At 47.3% G+C, this 19131-nt stretch overlaps 1 protein-coding gene across 3 annotated transcripts; it reads left to right on the top strand.

Annotated features, from left to right (window-relative positions):
• Window positions 1–616: 616 nt before the first annotated feature.
• ARSL (arylsulfatase L) lies at window positions 617–18527 on the top strand. 3 transcript variants are annotated; one of them, XM_030305212.1, is made up of 11 exons: window positions 617–934; window positions 1966–2015; window positions 3526–3675; window positions 4442–4563; window positions 5773–5895; window positions 8478–8901; window positions 10328–10464; window positions 12012–12146; window positions 12857–13019; window positions 15211–15332; window positions 18079–18527. In XM_030305212.1, the coding sequence occupies exons 1-11, from the start codon at window positions 659–661 to the stop codon at window positions 18435–18437; spliced, it is 2061 nt and encodes a 686-aa protein (XP_030161072.1). In that variant the 5' UTR covers window positions 617–658; the 3' UTR covers window positions 18438–18527. The 3 variants fall into 3 exon arrangements, with proteins under 3 accessions (XP_030161072.1, XP_030161070.1, XP_030161071.1); XM_030305210.2 differs by having other exon boundaries at window positions 790–934; window positions 1966–2010; window positions 4442–4632; XM_030305211.1 differs by having other exon boundaries at window positions 849–934; window positions 1966–2010.
• The last annotated feature ends 604 nt before the right edge of the window (window positions 18528–19131 follow it).

The raw sequence follows: 19131 nt of genomic DNA, 5'->3' as shown, positions 1-19131 counted from the left end.
TTCCTGTCCTTTGTTAAGTTCACAAAGAATGTTGGACGCCTGGAGCCTTTAAGACTGCTGTTATCTGCCAGGCGGGAGCCCCCAGTGGAAAGTCTGCAAGGCTCAGGCCCCCTGGTGGGGTTGGGGGGGGAGGTTGGTGACCACACACGAGGGGCTTTGAGGGGGGACGTGTTGACGGGACGGCACACCTGGGAATGCGCAGCAAGGTCTGATTCAGGAAAGCCTTGGAAAGGAAGTCTTTGGTGTGACGGCTGTGCCTCCGGCAGAAGGAAGCCGGCTCCCCGGTGAGTAGAAAAGAACAGACACAAACAAAAACAATGGCCTCAAACCCCAGAGCAGCTCCCCAACGCGGGCATCCGCCTCGGCGGCTGCGAAGTTCCTGGCCTGTGATGCTGCTGGCCCGCGAAGGCACACCTATTTTCTGTTCCCCCTTTTCCTTGCGGAGGCAGACGCGGGCTGCAGGGGAAGGGGCGCGGGCTGCGAGGAGCTGGGGAGAGGCATTTTCAAGGCAACCGGTTGGCCGCTTTGGAGGGAGACCCAGCACAGAGCCCTGAGCTGAGGACAGAGGTCAGGAGGTTGCGACCCGCTGGGGAATAAGTGAGTCACCGGCCCCCGCGGGAGCCTTGTGCGCTGCCCCCCGGGCGCCTTGCGTGTTCTAATGAGTAACAGAAGGTCTCCTGTACCAACAGGCCGCTGGCCACGGCCCCGGCCACTCTCTGCACAACCGAACTTGTTTCTCCTCCACCTCCTTGCTGTGGCTTTGAACGGGCTGAGTCGCTGTGCACATGCGTGCGGCCGGCCGGCCGGCCGAGGAGGCCTGGGCACTGGTGGCCGCCTCAGGACAGTCTCGCAGGACCAGCCGTGCCCCCTGCTGCACCGCCAGCCGATCGCTGAGGTCCAGGCGGCCCGGCCCCGACGGAGCACAGCCATCCAGGTAACTGGGAAGCCCACAGAAGCGAGAAAGTATCACTGACTGGTCCCCCCCACCCCCTCTCTCTCTCTCTCTCTCTCTCTCTCTCTCTCTCTCTCAGACACACACACACACACACACACACACACACACACACCCCTGGGGTGATTGCAAAAAGGAACCAGATTGCAAGGAACCAGAAAGATCATGCAGAGACGGGGAAGCACGGAGACGGGATTGTGAACGGGTCTCAGAGCCTGTGGACTCGACGTGGCTGGGATCCCGGAGACCGGAAAGCGAGCTGGTTTTGGGAGCAGGTCCAGGCAGAGCCGGGAAGGCAGGCTTGCTCTCTGGGGTCTGGAGGACAGCCGGGAAGCTGCGTGCAATTTCTTCCCACCCGGGGAAGACACTGCATTGAAGGGCTTTTCTTTCTCTGTGTCCTTATCTTTAAAAAAAAAAAAAAATTGATGGGGCGCCTGGGTGGCGCAGTCGGTTAAGCGTCCGACTTCAGCCAGGTCACGATCTCGCGGTCCGGGAGTTCGAGCCCCGCGTCGGGCTCTGGGCTGATGGCTCGGAGCCTGGAGCCTGTTTCCGATTCTGTGTCTCCCTCTCTCTCTGCCCCTCCCCCGTTCATGCTCTGTGTCTTTCTCTCTTTCAAAAACAAATAAACATTAAAAACAAACGAACAAATGAAAAGACCGGGCATCTATGATTTGTGGGGCGAACAAAGCTGACCAGATCTGTAAACGTTGTTTCAGGGGAAGCCAGTGACACCCAGTCACGTTCCAACGGCAGAGTGGGGGTAGCGGCAACGTGGGCAGAAAAGCCCCAAATATTTATCGTCCTGCCCATGACAGACGCACGTTCCACATTCTTAACACAGCGTTCAGCTTCCTTAAAGCCTTTCTGACAGAGAAGACCATTCTTACGAGTTCTCGGTAGCTGTTTTAAGGTTTTATTGACACGATCCGAGCGCATCAAAGTTTCCCGTTCGATAGGTAGGTACTATCTTACGTGTTGAACATCGTTATTACGTAGGTCCTTGTTTCTTACAGGAAATACGAGTGAAAAGAGAACATGTTACGTCTGGAGCACGCTTGGTAAGGTAGAAACAGTGCAATCTCCAGTCTTCTGTTTGCGCCTCTACCTTTCTTTACGCCGCCTCGCTCAGGACGCACTGATGGAGCGCTCTGGCGCACCTAGTAATTGCTGATGCATCTGGGGCGCTGGCCGTGGGGCTCAGGGTTTATATCGCTGTCCCACACTCTGCAGTCTGGGAGCCACTCGAAGGAATTCTATTCCACTTTTCCCAAACCGCGTCGTCTGGTTTTCCGGGGTGCCCACACCGCAAATCTTCTTTGGAGACTCAGATCCCATGTTGATTTCATGGCCCGGGGGATTGGCACACTCTTGTCCCTCTGTATATGCACCTGCCCACAGAGACTTCCAGAAACAGGAGGGCCCCCACGGAGGCCACGGTTATGGTAGCGACAGTGGTAGGAAAGGCACCACCACCCCCTCCCCACCCCGTGCCAGCCTTTGGTAGTTTCACAGTCATGCTAGAATATACGGCGACTTTTCATAGACTCAGAATCACCAGATGGCATTGGTGAGCTTTTGCCCTGACTTGGGCCCTGACTCAGTGGCCCAGTTCCCACCAACGGGCCACAGAGACCCAAGTTCAACACAGTTTACTTGTTTAAAGAAAAACGAGGAAGAGGCAAAGGCAGAGAGTTGTAGCTGTTCTGGGGACCTGATCCAAGCCACAAAAAAGGACTTTCCTCAGTCATGGTATGAGTCCTAATAACAGACCCCAGGGCTTCCAAAGACAAAATGTTTACACTTCAGATAAAATCATCAAGGGCCACCTGGGTGGCTCAGTCAGTTGAGCGTCCGACTCTCGATCTCAGCTCAGGTCTCGATCTACCATTCGTGAGTTCAAGCCCCACCTAAGGCTGTGAGCGGACAGTGCGGAACCTGCTTGGGATTCCGTCTCTCCCTCTCTCTCTCTTCCTCTCCATAATGCTCTATCAAAATAAATATACAAATTAAAAAAAATAAAAAATAAAAAACCACCCCTCTCTCTTCCTCTCCATAATGCTCTATCAAAATAAATATACAAATTAAAAAAAATAAAAAATAAAAAACCACCCCTCTCTCTTCCTCTCCATAATGCTCTATCAAAATAAATATACAAATTAAAAAAAATAAAAAATAAAAAACCACCCCTCTCTCTTCCTCTCCATAATGCTCTATCAAAATAAATATACAAATTAAAAAAATAAAAAATAAAAACCACCCCTCTCTCTTCCTCTCCATAATGCTCTATCAAAATAAATATACAAATTAAAAAAAATAAAAAATAAAAAACCACCCCTCTCTCTTCCTCTCCATAATGCTCTATCAAAATAAATATATAAATTTAAAAAAAATTAAAAAAACCATCCAGAAGGTGAATTGTTTCCAACTTTAAAACAAAAATCAAATACCTGAGAAATGTAGTCAAACCCTTCCACAACACGATGCAATATCCAAGTCCCCTAGTGACGCCCCTACAAACGTCACTGTTTAACTGGAAAGCAGCGTTAAGCTTTCGTTGGCGCCTTGCCTTGCAGGACCTGGCTAGCTGTGACAGTCGGCGCACTTCTGGGTGTGACGCCCTCCGCCAGCAGGGATCTATCTGGTTCGCGTCCAAACATCCTTCTTCTGATGGCAGACGATTTCGGCATTGGCGACATTGGCTGCTACGGCAACGACACCATCAGGCAAGGATCTGAGAACGGGTCCTCTGGCGTCTCGATGAAAACCCCACTAACAAGGGGTCAAACCTTTGACGTGCAGTCCAGACCTTGACCGGATTCCGCACACGTCCGTGCCACGCCCCCTCGCCCCTCGTTCTGCCCTCACCAGCGCTAACCCCAGCTCAGATGCCTCCTACGTGTGACTCCTCATTTCGCTTTGAAACGTGGTTTCTATCAGCCCAGTCCATGAGGGACAGAGTCCAAAGATTCATTGGTGTTGCGTCTAAGTCAAACACCAGGGCTTCCTCACTGTCCACTTCCGTCCATCAAGTCAAGCCTACCCAACCATGCATGACTTTTCCCGTGCTCCCCGCTGGAAAGCCCTGCTTCAGTCACACAAATCCATGCCCCCGTCACCCCAACATACCTCACCACACTCACCTGTCATCGCTAGCCCGTCTCGCGTAGAATGACCTCACTCCATCACCTGGGTCACATTCTAACTGCCCTTGGGCACTGAACTCAGCCAACACCAGGAAGTGTCATCTGAATCCCACCCTTGAGTCCCAACGACAGCGTGCGGCTGCCATGAGGTCAAATTTTCAGGTCCTCTCATGGTTCACGTGACGTCCCAAGTTCTGGCCACTGCCTTTTGGCCACTCCCAAGAACACCTTGCTGTGCTAAATGGTGATGGGCTGATTTTTCTATGAAATATGTAGCAGTTCTTGTAGACAAAAAACCCGTGTGTGTCCTTGTTCAGCAACAAAACTGTTCGTGTTTCTTCTGCAGGACTCCAAATATTGACCGCCTCGCACGAGACGGTGTGATGCTCACCCAGCACCTCGCGGCCGCGTCAGTGTGCACCCCAAGCAGGGCAGCTTTCTTAACGGGCAGATACCCTCTCCGATCAGGTCTGTTCTCCCTCCTGTCTCACCATGGCTCTGGAGAAGAGCGTGTTCCCTGTAACTCCTCTAACGCAGGTATTAAAGCATGGGTCCACTGGTATCGTGGGGAGAGAATAATCTGATATCGCCATAGTTTTACCATCAGATATAGAGCCCCACCGATAATGACGTGACTCAGATGGGGCGTTTCAGTAGGGAATAGACAAAAAGTTGGAAGTCTGTGTGATGTTCTTGGACCCTAAGGACGAAGAAGGTCCATATCAAGGGTTTTCCCCTTTGGTGAAAGCCAATTGATTGTACACGTCAACCGTATCTTGAAAGGCCTTCGCAGCACCATCTGAAGTAACGGGCTGCTGTTTGAATAACTGGACACTGGCCTGGCCATGTGACATATCAAATGAACTGTCACACACCCTCCTGTGTATGGGTCTCTGGCACCCTCTCATGTCCCAGGGAAGAAGAAATCCTGGCCAACTTAAGCTGAAACACCCCATCTGTCTTTGTTATGGCCGAGAACTACGTATGTTCGTTCCCCTAGTCTTCTGCGGAGTCAGATGCATTCTCAAAGGTTTGGAAAATCTCAGAAAGAATTCTCCAGGTCCCCAAAAGATGATCAGTGGGAATTACGTTCACTCTTTGAACCAGGTGGATCTTCCCTAGTAAGACTGAGCTGCATTGGTGAAAATGGTCTAGGGGGCATAGAGCACCTTCTAAGTCAGTGGTTTTCAACTGTATACTTCAGAACTTCAGAAAAATGTTTAACCTACCTTTTGGAACACTCGCGTCCATGCCTTGGGTATGTCAGGGCTGGTAGGAATTATAGCCATGGCTCCCTACCTTGCTGGCACATTTGAATCATCTAGGGTGTCTTGCATCCCACCCCAAATTCCACCCCCAACCAACTGAAATCAAACTCTGGATCGATGACCAGGTTTCAGAATGGTTTGAAGCTTCTCAGATGATTCCAAAGTGCAGACAAGTTTGAGAACCCCTGGGTTATATCAAGAGTTTGGTGAAATTATAAAACCAATTTTAATTCCCCTTCCTGTGTCCTTTCATCCTCTTTGTGTATATAACCTTCACACAGCAGCACAGTTAAGTGTTTTTGCTAATTGTTCAATTAATTTTTCACTGCCTGTTTTACATGAAAAATTAACCATAATGGCAAATGTCGATGTTTGATGGTAACATTTCTCTGAAAATGATTCCTCAAAGGTATGGTTTCCAGTAACGGTTATCGTGTTCTTCAGTGGACGGGAGTATCTGGAGGGCTCCCGACCAACGAGACAACGTTTGCAAAAATATTAAAGGACAGAGGCTATGCCACTGGGCTAATAGGTATGTGCAGTTTTTAAAGTATTAATCACATTACTTTTATATGAAGAAGATATTCAACCATAAAGCTTGCAGATTACGTGGTCATGACACACTGGGATCGTCCACCGGACAGAAAGCTCCCTCCGTGCATGCAGGAACGACCTTAATACCTGCAGGTTGCTTCGTGCAAAGTACATGCTCAAGAAATGTCCGCTTAATGAAACATCTAGCATGTCATACTATTTGCTGATGCACTGTCACAAAAAAATTAGAAAATTCTTTTCTAATGTCACCAAATTACCAACAATTTCCACAACGTCGTTCCCCCTAAATTCCGCTTAGAAATGTGCCTCTTAGTACATTCCCTCTCTGCTTCCACAAATAGCATGCTTACTTTTCTGTATGTCAACAAACCATGTCATGTGTAAGTACAATCAGGGACAGTAGTTTCTTGAGAGGGGACCAAGCTGTCACTATCGTTATCATCTTATACTGATAACTTTTATTAACAGTGCCATTTATTGACCAAAAAAAAGCAAGACCACCTGATACACTGACCATCAAATCTGACAGGCTCTTTGTTGTTTTCGGGACAGAAGTCTACCCACGTGGAACATTCCTTGGAAAATTGCATGAGGTTTTCTGGATGGGAGACACCATTTGGGGTGTTGGGAAGATACACAGGCCTCTTTGTCAATACCCTAGTAGTGACAGTAGAGAAGCTAAACACCTGTCATTGGTTGAACTTGACAGTTGTGTTCTGTAGAACCTAATGTCCACCATGATCCTGACCATCATTTCAGTGCTTTAACAAAGAGAGGGACAATCCCAAAGTCAAGAAATCTTTTCTCCGCTGACTACAGCAGATTGCATTTTCTTTTTTTTTTTTTTTAATTTTTTTTAACGTTTATTTATTTTTGAGACAGAGAGAGACAGAGCATGAACGGGGGAGGGTCAGAGAGAGGGAGACACAGAATCTGAAACAGGCTCCAGGCTCTGAGCTGTCAGCACAGAGCCCGACGCGGGGCTCGAACTCACGGACCGCGAGATCGTGACCTGAGCCGAAGTCGGCTGCTTAACCGACTGAGCCACCCAAGCGCCCCCAGGTTGCATTTTCTAGAGCAATCTGAGTATCCTGTGCCTTCCTTATTGACCTACCAGAGACCTTTGCAAATTCAGGCACAGTAGATTGAATAATGCTCACCAGAGATATCATGTCCTACATGCTGGAGGCTGAAAATATTACTTTCTATGGAAAAAGGGTCTTTGCAGATGTGATTAAGTTGAGGATCTTGATATCACCTCACACCTGTCAGAACGGGTAACATTAACAACTCAGGTGACAACAGGTGTTGGCGAGGATGCGGAGAGAGAGGATCTCTTTTGCATTGTTGGTGGGAAAGCAGCTGGTGCAGCCACTCTGAAAAACAGTATGGAGGTTCCTCAAAAAACTAAAAATAGAACCACCTTATGACCCAGCAATTGCACCACTAGGCATTTATCCAAGGGATACAGGTGTGCTGTTTCGAAGGGGCACAGGCATCCCCATGTTTATAGCAGCGCTATCAACAATAGCCAAAGTATGGAAAGAGCCCAAATGGCCATCGATGGATGAATGGAGAAAGATAATGTAGTATATTTATACAATAGAGTATTACTCAGCAATCAGAAAGAATGAAATCTTGCCATTTGCAACTACCTGGATGGAACTAAAGGGTATTATGCTAAGTGAAATTAGTCAGTCAGAGAAAGAGAAATATCATATGACTTCACTCATATGAGGACTTTAAGAGACAAAATAGACGAACATAAGGGAAGGGAAACAAAAATAATATGAAAACAGGGAGGGGGACAAAACAGAAGAGACTCTTAAATACAGAGAACAAACAGAGGGTTACTGGAGGGGGTGTAGGAGGGGGGATGGCCTAAATGGGGAAGGGGCACTAAGAAATCTACTCCTGAAATCACTGTTGTGCCACATGCTAACTAACTTGGATGTAAATTTAAAAAAATAAATTAAATAAACATCACAGTTATGTTCACAAATGAAAAAATAAAATAAATAAAATAAAATAAAATAAAATAAGGATCTTGAGAAGACAAGATTGTTCTGGATGACCCACGTGGGTCTTATGTGCAAGGACAAGGGTCCTTTAGAGAGAGATGTAGAGAGATATATGACACAGAAGGGGAGAAGGCAGTATGGCCAGAGGCAGAGATGGGAGGGATATGACCACAAGTCAAGGAGCACTTGGAGCCCCCAGAAGACATAAGAGGCAGGAAAGATGCTACTGTGGAGCCTACAGGTGGAGCACAACCCTTCACCCCTTGATCTGGGGCTTCTGGCCTCAGAACTACAACGGCACAAATTCCCGTTGTTTTAAGCAACCATGTTTATGGTAATTAGTCACAGCAGCCTAGGGAACAATATGGCCCATAACGCTGCCACACGACATCCGGGTCCAGGTTGTGCTTTAAATCACAGTGAGCACTACGCACACCCATCTGGCTGTCCTGCCCTTTTTCCGCTCTCAGCAGAGCACCCGGAATGTGGCGAGCACACGATACCCACTAACCAATGACCCAACTATTTTGCCTTTCAGGAAAATGGCACCTGGGTCTCAACTGTGAATCTCCCAACGATCACTGCCACCACCCTCTCAACCACGGATTCGACCATTTCTACGGAATGCCGTTTTCCATGATGGGAGACTGCATCCGCTGGGAATTGTCAGAGAAGCGTGCAGGTATGGAGCGGAAACTCAACGTCTGCTTCCAAATCATGGCCGTGGCTGCCCTCACGCTCACCGCTGGGAAACTCACCCACCTGACGTCAGGCTCATGGACTCCGGTCATCTGGTCAACCATGGCTGCCATCTTACTCTTTACGACCACGTATTTCCTGGGAGACCTGATTGTTCACGCAGACTGCTTTCTGATGAGAAACCACACCATCACTGAGCAACCCATGCACTTTCCAAGGACGACGTCTCTTATTCTCAAAGAGGTCTCGTCCTTCATCCAAAGGTGAGCATCCAAGGAAGGGCTAGCTTCATCCTAGGGCTCTGGTCCGTGGTGAAAATGCATTTTGAAAAGTCTTTTTCTATAATGAGGATAAGACCAGTGAAATCACCGTAGCCCAGAAAGACGTTTTTGGTAAACTGTGTCATAGATGATGTTCAGTTGAGCCCCACTTGAGTCAGTCCCATTGCGTAAGCACCCGCCGATCACCACCGGCCGTATTTAACTAACAAAACAAACTGAAACACCCGTAGATTTGCAATCAATTCTAAATATTTTTAAAGCTCTATCATCAGAACTACATTGTCCTCTTGGTAACTTTAGGCTAAATGTGAGTTTGAGTAACAAGGAACTTACTGTGTCAGAGCCCAGAGGGACTTGATGAAAAGCTACGCCAAACAGAGGTAGTTTCTATGCTCCCCAAGGGTGTTCCAGTAAAGTGGGGGCAGGGGAGCCCCTGGTGAACCCCAGTTCACTTGGTGGTGATGAGGTTGTGATCATGTTCCAGAACATTCTTTTCATGGAAGTGCCTAACATGAGTCTGAAATGATGTTGACAGTTACAGTTGACCTTGAACAATGTGGGGGTTTTGAGACGCCCACACCACGTGCTGAGGAAAATCACGAATAACTTTGACTCTCCCAAAACGTAACTGTTAATAGCCTATCGTTGACTGGAAGTTTTACTGATCACATGAAGAGTCGATCAACACATTGTTTGTGTGCTATATGTATTCTATGCTGTGCTCTTACAATAAAGTGAGCTAGGGAAGCCCAGGTGGCTCCGTCTGTAGAGCATGGGACTCTTGATCATGGGGTTGTGAATTCGAGCCCCATGTTGTGTATAGAGATTACTTAACAATAAAACTTAAAAAAAAAAAAAGAAAGCCAAATATGCAATATCACTTTATCCTATACACTAAGGATTGAGGTGGGAACCTATACCGACATAATTGAATGAAATAAATAACTGAATTAAGTAAACTCCAGCCACCTGGAATTGTCTTACCTTCAGATCCAGAGGCACATACACCTATAAACTGCTAAAAACCAGGGAAAAAATACGTGTCGTATCTGTGCCATTTTTTAAGTTTCTTCATTTTATTTTTGAGAGAGAGAGAACCAGCAAGGGAGGGGCAGAGAGAAAGCAGGAGAGAGGATCCAAAGTGGGCTCTGAGCTGTCAGCACAGAGCCCGATGTGGGACTCGAAGTCAGAAACCGTGAGATCATGACCTGAGCCAAAGTCAGACGCTCAACCAACTGAGCCACCCAGGCGCCCCTCAACAGACTTTAGAAGGGTGACGCCATCACGTTAAACACTAGCAGGTAGACTTCTTTAAGGACATGACGATCTAGATCCCTATTTTGCATCTTCTAGGGCCTCGGTCTCTGCTTTACGTAAAAGTAAACCCAGTCGTGTTATTTATTCTCAGAAACAAGCAAACACCTTTCCTCCTCTTTGTGTCCTTTCTACACGTGCACACCCCTCTGATCACCACCGAGAAGTTCCGCGGGAAGAGTGTCCACGGGCTGTACGGGGATAACACGGAAGAGATGGACTGGATGCTGGGTAAGTAAGTGCCTTTTCCCCGTGCAGGCAGGATGGTTGCTTCTCTGGAAACAGCAGCAGGAAAGGAGATTAGTGCAGACTACAGATGGAAGAGGCAGTGTGAACAGTGCGATCTCATTGCACAGGAAGGCTGCGAGCGATTGTAGCCTTTTCGTCTCTCTGAAGGCTTTGTTTCTTCTCATCACACTGTCTTAGGTGGGTTGATGTTGGATTTTCCCCCAGGAGAACAGAGCTTAAAATCCCCATGGGGTAGGATTGTCTTGCCCTGTTCTCCCAGTGCATCCCCTGCGTTTGGAATGATGCCCGGAATGACAGAAAGGGCACATTTGTCCCATGAGTACATGGATACAGACACACACACACTTCCCTGCTCCTCACAGGAGGATTCGGGTCCCCTCGGGCTGACGTGCCGGTGGACGGAGAGGGCCAAGAGATGCAGAATGATGGGAATCAGATTTTAGGAGAAAACATACTGTAAGAAATTCGCCGAAAACATCACTTTGGAGGAAAATGTATGACTTGAATGAACTGCTGGAGAAAATAGTGGCGGTTGTGAGACCTGTAGGCAAAGACTGATGTCACATCGCGTCCCCCCGTGGGACTTTGTGATGCCATTTTCTTCAGGGCGAACTCATTCACCATTACCACTATGGTCCTTGTGTGGAAAAGATGAAAAATGAGTAGAAAATCCAGAGTCGGATGGCCAACCAACTGAGCCACCCAGGCACCCTAGATATTGAGTGTTGAAAATGGAATTCACCAAGTCACGGTTGGGGGAAAATCTGCTAAATGAATGCATGTGCAGGTGTATGTACTCGAACACTTACTGAGTGATAGAATCTGAAATTCTACAGTACAGAGCTAAGAACCCCCTAAGTCCATCAAGATAAGGAACCCAAGATACATTTAAGGAATCTTTTCTATAGCCTTAGTGCCTCTGTGTTCCAGTTTCAAACACAACCAAACCACAGTATGATCATTAAAAAAAATTTTTTTAAACATTTATTTATTTTTGAGACAAAGAGAGACAGAGCATGAACGGGGGGAGGGCCAGAGAAATAGAGGGAGACACAGAATCCGAAGCAGGCTCCAGGCTCCAAGCTGTCAGCACAGAGCCAGACGTAGGGCTCGAACCCATGAACCGTGAGAACATGACCTGAGCTGAAGTTGGATGCTTAAGCGACTGAGCCACCCAGGTGTCCCCTGTTTTTCGTTTTTTGTTTTTGTTTAATGGAAGCATGGTTGACTCCATAATCTTCTTTTGTCTCCTTTTTAAATTTTTGCTATTTTTTTTCCTATGCAATATATTCCGTGTAGCTTGCCTGAGCATGTTGGAAACAGAATGGGGTGCATCCGAGGGTGTATATGAACCTTGGGTCGGTGATGCTCGGAATAGCACGACTACACTGGCCTTCGCTCCCATTCATGTGCTAACACTAAAGGCTTATTCTCATGGAGAGCTCCAAAATACTCCAGCATGCACGGAAGACTTTGGTTTAAGACGGCCTTCCGTTTTGACTGGCTCACATGCCGTCTATTCTTTGCAGGGAAGATCCTTGATACTTTGGACACGGAAGGCTTGGCCAACAGCACCCTGGTTTATTTTACGTCGGATCATGGGGGATCTTTAGAGTCTCGACTCCGAAACAACCAGTATGGCGGCTCGAATGGAATCTATAAAGGTAGGGAGAGTCCCAGATCCTTGTGTCTGGTCTTTATCTCCACCCTACAGTTCCCCACCCTTCCCTTGGAATGGGGCCATGCATGTCAAGAGAGTCACCAGAGACTCTGCTTTTCTATTCAGGGTAGAAAGTATAATTTGTCATACTGAAACTTGATTTTTTTTTTCTTTTGCACAACGCTGTGGTTTCGGTAGAATCACGGAATTATGAAAACATCACCACTGCTCAATCGCAAAACATGGTCAATTCCTCAGAAAGAAACTCAGCACCCATGTGCAGTCATTCCCAGGTCCGCCCTGTGCCCAGCCCCTGGCAACCACCAACTCTTTCTCTGTTTCCCTCTTCTAACCAGTTCATGTAAATGAATCGTGCAGTACGTGGTCCTTGACAACGGGCTTCTTTCAGCCAGCACGATGTCTCTCCCAGGTCCACCCACATCCTGGCACGTGTCAGTGCCGTGCTCCTTTTTATGGCTAAGCTTCCACTGTGTGGAGGGGCCACAGTTTGATTACCCATTGATTGAGTGAGGGACTCAGGAATTAGGCAATGCATCCAAGGAGGGTGGGTACCCGTGGTGGCCACATCATACGCAAACTAGAATGCTATCAACCACAGACATATCATTATCAGATGTACCCCAAGGATTGTAAAACCCACTACCAAAAAAATACGGCCCGATCACATTCTTTTCTGTTCGTGTTTACACACAGGTGGCAAAGGGATGGGGGGCTGGGAAGGCGGGATCCGCGTCCCGGGGATCTTCCGGTGGCCTGGGGTGCTGCCGGTCGGCCGAGTGATCCACGAGCCCACCAGCCTGATGGATGTTTTCCCCACCGTGGTCCAGCTGGGGGGCGGTGAGGTGCCCCAGGACAGGTACATAACAGCCCAAGGAAACTCAAGCAGCTCAGTTTTGCATGCGGACAAACGTGTATGTGAAATGTCATTGTCACTTCTGCATTGCGTGACGTGCCCGTGACATCAGTTTCTGGGAAAACACTCCAGGCCCCCCCCGTTATGAGCTATTAGGATCAGCTGTCCGCTTCATTTGATACACAGAATGTTTATTTCCCTTCTCCCGATTCATAAGTGGAGCCATGTTATTATGGTGGCCATTGAAAAAATCTAACAATTCATCGTGGGAAATTACTTTTCATGTAGTGTGGTAGAGATTTTGTACAGATTCCGATTTTTTTGTTTTAAAAATTATAGAGACTTTTTGGGGAAATAGAAAATAATATTATTTCATAATCTAATTAATTATGTATATAATCATATAATCATAATGATGCAAAAATATAATATATGATTCTCATACAATTATAAATTGATATATATCATGTCGATCTATCTATATGTAGATCTATCGAGATATGTAGATTTAGATATATGATTTAGATACGTTTTCCATATTTCCATATATATTTAGACATCTTTCTGAACAGACAAAAAATTGAATGCCTTCATGGTATTTTCTTTCAACCATCCCCTTATAATTTTTAGCCTCGCTTTAAAAAAAATACTGTCTTATCATGTTACTGTCTGTCATGATTACCTCCTTATTAAGAATCCCCTAGAAGGTGAATTCCTGAGTCAAAGCGTATGGCTGTTTACAGATAAATCTCTTCATGTATTTTGCCAAAATTTTCCTTAGGAACCACAACCAGACATGTGCGAGATGTCTACTTTAAAACATAACAGAGCTAAGATAAATATAGATTTTGTACAGGTAATTTATATAAAATTACTCATATGTGTGTATACAAATATACATATATGTGTGTATTATAATTTCCACCATTTTATCCCTGGAGAGGTTGAATATTTCATACCTTTAGTCAACATTCTTCTGTGTTTTCTTGCATTGAATATCATATCTCTGGTTGATTTTTTTTTTCTAACTGGGTGCTAATCTTTAAATTAATTTCTAATTTATCATTTGCCTTAAAAATAAAAATTTGACATGTATATTGCAAGTGTGTTTCACTAGATGAAAAAAGAAATGCAGCCACATAATGCATATATTTATGTTATATATATGTGTGTATATATATGGATATATAAGGATATACACAGGTATTTATGTGTATGTATATATGTGTGTGTATATATACACACAAAACCAATGTTATCTATTATATGTGTGTGTATATATGGGTATATATAAGGATACACACATGTACAAAACCAATACTATATATTACATATATGTGTGTGTGTATAAGAATATATATAAAGATATATATATATTTATATGTATATAAACACGATGAAGAACATTAATGAAACTAGAGAAAAAGATCCCCTTTCCTTGGGCATCTGTCAAAACCTATCCTCAGTATCGGTGATTTACATCTGACCCACAAGATTCTGAAAGTAATCAAGACAATTAAGAAAAATCAAGAAGGATCGCTGCACTTGTCCATAAAGTCATTTGATTACCTTCAAGTAGGGGGACAGTTAATGGCCCGATACATCCACGCAACTTTACTGCTTTAGGAGTGGTGGGCAAGTCCCAAAGAAACACAGACCTGTTTCCCACCCTGAAGCAGTGGACCCCGTCACTAGGACGTCAAACGCTCAGGGCCATCCCTGCAAATCACAAGTAGTGGGTTTAAGCTGTCTCCTGCAAAGTGTGGAGAACATGAAACCGGAGTCCCTAGAAGACCTCCGTCCTGAGTGGGATGGAGTCACACCTTGGAAACTGGAGAAGACAAGGAAGGGAAGGGGGAAGAAAACCCAACAGGTGGGGCTAGGGGAGGGAACGAGCAGCAGGCAAGGAAATGGTGCTCGGTCTTGATGAATACACCGCAGGCTGCAATGGCTTAGAACCCAGCACAGTATAAAACCAAAGAGACAGGTCACAGAACCTTCGGCTTATGTTTGCATTCCTAACAAGGTCGGCCTGGTAATAGCTGGATCCTTGGGGATACTTTAGCCAAAGGTGATGTTGGCAGACAAAGAATGGAGGCACCTGTCCCGGTGCTTCCCTAAACTTGCTAAGGCTCGAGCATGCCTTCCGTGCATCCTTGCCGCACCCCTGAGTCCCTGTGCTCCTCGTCTGCAGGGTGATTGATGGCCGGGACATGCTGCCCTTGCTGCTGGGGACAGCACAGCACTCGGATCACGAATTCCTGCTGCATTACTGCGAGAATTTTCTGCACGCAGTCCGCTGGCACCAACGTGACGGTGAGTTCTCTGGAACACGGAGTCACGTCTTGGCTTGTACTCCCATGGCTCTGCTTCACATGAGCCCTTATCATCCCTTTCTTGACCGTATTTTCCCGTCACAGCTGCCGGATGCAAGCGGTCAGTCACCTTATCACCATAGTACCATTGTTTAGGGGATTTCATGTGGCCTTCCAGAACACAAGTGTTCTAGTCTGCCTCTCATCTTTGAAACCTGTGCTCTTAACCTACATTGGTCTCCACCTGTCCCAACCACCTTCTCTCAACAACATGATTTCATCCTTGTAATAATCACTAGTTTATGATATAAGCAACAACATGCATACCAAATAATGTTTGCATTTCAAAACCTCCTGGGCTATTTTGGCCCAACTGGCCTTTTAAAAGAAGTCTAAAATCATTTGCAAGGGCTTTTTTTACTGTTTATTTTTTTTTATAAATATTTATTTTTGAGAGAGAGTGCAAGCGGGGAAGCGGACAGAGGATCCAAAGTGGGCTCTGCATTAACAGCAGCAAACCCGGTGTGGGGTTCGAACTCACGAACCATGAGATCATGACCTGAGCTGAAGTTGGATGCTCAACCAGCTGAGCCACTCAGGATGCACTGCAAGACTTTTTTTTTTTTTTTTTAATCCGATGGGACTACGATTTGGCTCTGCATCCCATGTATAAACTGACTCTGAGAGAAGATTGGTTATCTTTACAATATCAGATTTTCCTGACTGAGTCACATTATGCCCCCCTACTTCGTCTTTTTGTTTAAAAAATATTGATTTCGGGGCGCCTGGGTGGCGCAGTCGGTTAAGCGTCCGACTTCAGCCAGGTCACGATCTCGCGGTCCGTGAGTTCGAGCCCCGCGTCGGGCTCTGGGCTGATGGCTCAGAGCCTGGAGCCTGCTTCCGATTCTGTGTCTCCCTCTCTCTCTGCCCCTCCCCCGTTCATGCTCTGTCTCTCTCTGTCCCAAAAATAAATAAACGTTGAAAAAAAAAATTTAAAAAAAAAATATTGATTTCATCAAGCACATTGTTCCCATCCCTACTAATTTCATTGTATTTTAATTGCCTCCATATTTCTATGCATCTGATCTCCATCATCACTTAAGTGGCATTGCTAGAGGTTTTCCATTGTTAGAAATTTTTTAATTCAGCTCTTGCATTTACTGTAGAACTGTTAGTTTTGAATTTTACACACATTTGATTTCTGCTGCCACCTTTGTCTTCTGATAGCAGAGTTTCATTCATTTGAGTTACTTTTCTTCATTTCTATTTCCCTTCTATTACTCTTCTGTGCCTTGACATTTTCTCCTCTCTTTTGGATTTGCCCTATGGATTGATTGGATTTGTGACTTTATGATTGCATAGGTTTTGTGTTTCTTTTCTTCCTCCACTGTTTGGGAAGGACTGTATCCTTCTTGTGATTTAACTGTTATCTTTCCATTCCTCAAAACCATACTCTAGAAGTCTCCAGCCATCGGAATCAAGGGTGAAGGAATTCCTCTTGGGGTCTCCCTTATTTGAGGAAGTTACCATAGATTTTGTGTGTGTGTGTGTGTTTAGTGTTTTAGTGTTTAGCATTTTTTGGAGAGAGAGACAGAGTGTGAGTGGAGGAGGGACAAAGAGACAAGAAGAAACATAATCTGAAACAGGCTCTAGGATCCAAGCTGTCAGCCCAGAGCCCGACACGGGGCTCCAACTCGTGAACTGTGAGTTTGTGACCTGAGCCAAAGTTGGACGCCTAACTGACTGAGCCACCCAGGTGCCCCCTATAACATACACAGTTTTAAAATATTTATTTATTTTTGAGAGAGAGAGAGAGAGAGAGTGAGCAGGAGTAAGGCAGAGAGGGAGGGGGGCAGCATCTGAAGAGGGCTCTGCAGTGACAGCAGCAAACCCAATGACGGGTTCAAATCCATGACCGTGAGATCATGAGCGCTGAAGTCAGACGCTTAACTGACTAAACCACCCAGGAGCCCTTAGATTGTTTTCTTTAAACGTCCCTCCCTTTTCATCCATTATTTTCCATATTATTGTAATCTACATCCAGGCTTCAAGTTTGTTGTTTTACATTGTGGCTGCCCGTTAATGACCTCTCATCTCACAGTAACTGGGTGAATATCTCAATGTTTTTTCAAGGTCAGTAGACAGTGGGTGATTCTGGGAAGCCAGTGAGGGTGCTGTTGAAGAGGCTTGAACGTTGTCTACTGCCCCCGCCCTAGGTTACACATGGCTTCTCCAGACTGACTGTCGGGATACACGCGTGGGGGCCTCCCTCCCAGGGCAGCAGGAAGCCGGGAGGACAGGCTGTGCAGCTGGCACAACCCAACTCTGGGCAGGAGGCCAGTGCAGCGACCTCCCTGGTCCCTCCTTCTATTCTTTCAAAGTCCCTTCCTGAGGCAGAACTAGGATGGGTGCCCTCCCAGAGAGGAAGGTTGGTTGCTATAGCTTGCCCCCCCCTTTCTTCCTCCCTCCCTCCCTCCCTCCCTCCTTTCCTTTCCCTAGCTGCCCAGCGCCTTGGAGCAAGCTTCATGAGAGCAGCTAGCGCCCTTGTAAGCCTCTGAGCATCTTGCCTGGAACTACCTACCACACAAGGAACTCACTCCTTTGTAGCTTCATTGAGCTGCCCAATCTGCCCTCCATTCATTAGCCCATCAGACACTTGGGCTTCTCCCAACACCCTTCCTCCGTCTCCACCTCAACTCATCCTCCTTCTCCACGTCAACCCTCTGAGATTCGTGTCCTTCCCTCAGGAGGAAGACTGTGGAAAGTCCACTACACGACCCCAGTGTTCCACCCACATGGAGCTGGCGCCTGCTACGGGAGAGGGGTGTGCCCGTGCTTCGGGGACCAAGTGGCCCATCACGACCCACCTCTGCTCTTCGACCTGTCCAGAGACCCCTCCGAGGCGCATGCCCTCACGCCGGACACGGAGCCCGCCTTTTACCGGGTGATGGACACGATCTCACGCGCCGTGGAGGAGCATCGCCGGACGCTCAGTCCAGTCCCAGTGCAGCTGGACGCGCTGGGAAACATCTGGAAACCCTGGCTGCAGCCGTGCTGTGGCCCGTTTCCCCTCTGCTGGTGTGATCGGGAAAACGGCCAGGCATAAGCGCCTCCAGGGAGAACCAGGTCCCCCTTCCAGATCCCTGCAGGTCTTTGCTGGTGGAATTAAACCTCCCCTGGCGGGTTAAGTTATCCATTTGTGAGGGCGGACTAGTTTTGCATCTCAAAACAGGAAGTTAGAAGGCACAGGCAGCACTACTAGCTAGAAGGAGCCATGGGGGGGGGGGTGATCAGACCACCCACAAGGAAGTGGGGAGGAGCAGAGCCCCCCACCCCCACCCCAGGGACTTTCACCCACAGACCTCAGTGTCACCCAGAGGAGGCCACTCTGGCCCCATCAAGAGCCCCGAGTCCCAGCGGAAGGGAGGTCCGTGCCAAACAGATTTTCAGGCAAAGAGCAGGTGCGCACCCAATATAATCAACGACCCCGAAAGCGTGGGAGTCGGGCCAGTTCAAAGGGCACAGGCGGATCATTATTCTTGGTGAACAAACGCCCCAGTGATTTAGGGACACCCAGAATTTGGGGGCTGTGCTGAGAATTGCGCGTCCTTCGGCTCCGTGCTGGAAGGTCACTGCGCGATGACCAACCTCCCTTGCTGGCTGGCTTTGCACCGCACCTGCCCGGGACGGGACACCGGCAGGACGCGGCCTTTACTCCAGACTCAGTGCCAACTCCCTGTCGGTGCACACACGCAGACACCTAGTCCCCGCCTGTGACCCTCCCCTGAGCCCAGCATCTG

This window comes from Lynx canadensis, chromosome X (genome assembly GCF_007474595.2).
Source record: "Lynx canadensis isolate LIC74 chromosome X, mLynCan4.pri.v2, whole genome shotgun sequence".
In the NCBI taxonomy this organism is placed as follows: domain Eukaryota; kingdom Metazoa; phylum Chordata; class Mammalia; order Carnivora; family Felidae; genus Lynx; species Lynx canadensis.
Note: the sequence above shows the minus strand (reverse complement) of the source record. Positions and strands in the feature narration are given on the sequence as shown.

Coding starts and splice junctions, on each gene's coding strand:
- ARSL (XM_030305212.1), top strand. CDS start 659: ATGAGTAACAGAAGGTCTCCTGTACCAACAGGCCGCTGGCCACGGCCC. Junction 8,902..10,327: donor GTCTCGTCCTTCATCCAAAG/GTGAGCATCCAA, acceptor ATTTATTCTCAG/AAACAAGCAAACACCTTTCC. Junction 10,465..12,011: donor AGAGATGGACTGGATGCTGG/GTAAGTAAGTGC, acceptor TATTCTTTGCAG/GGAAGATCCTTGATACTTTG.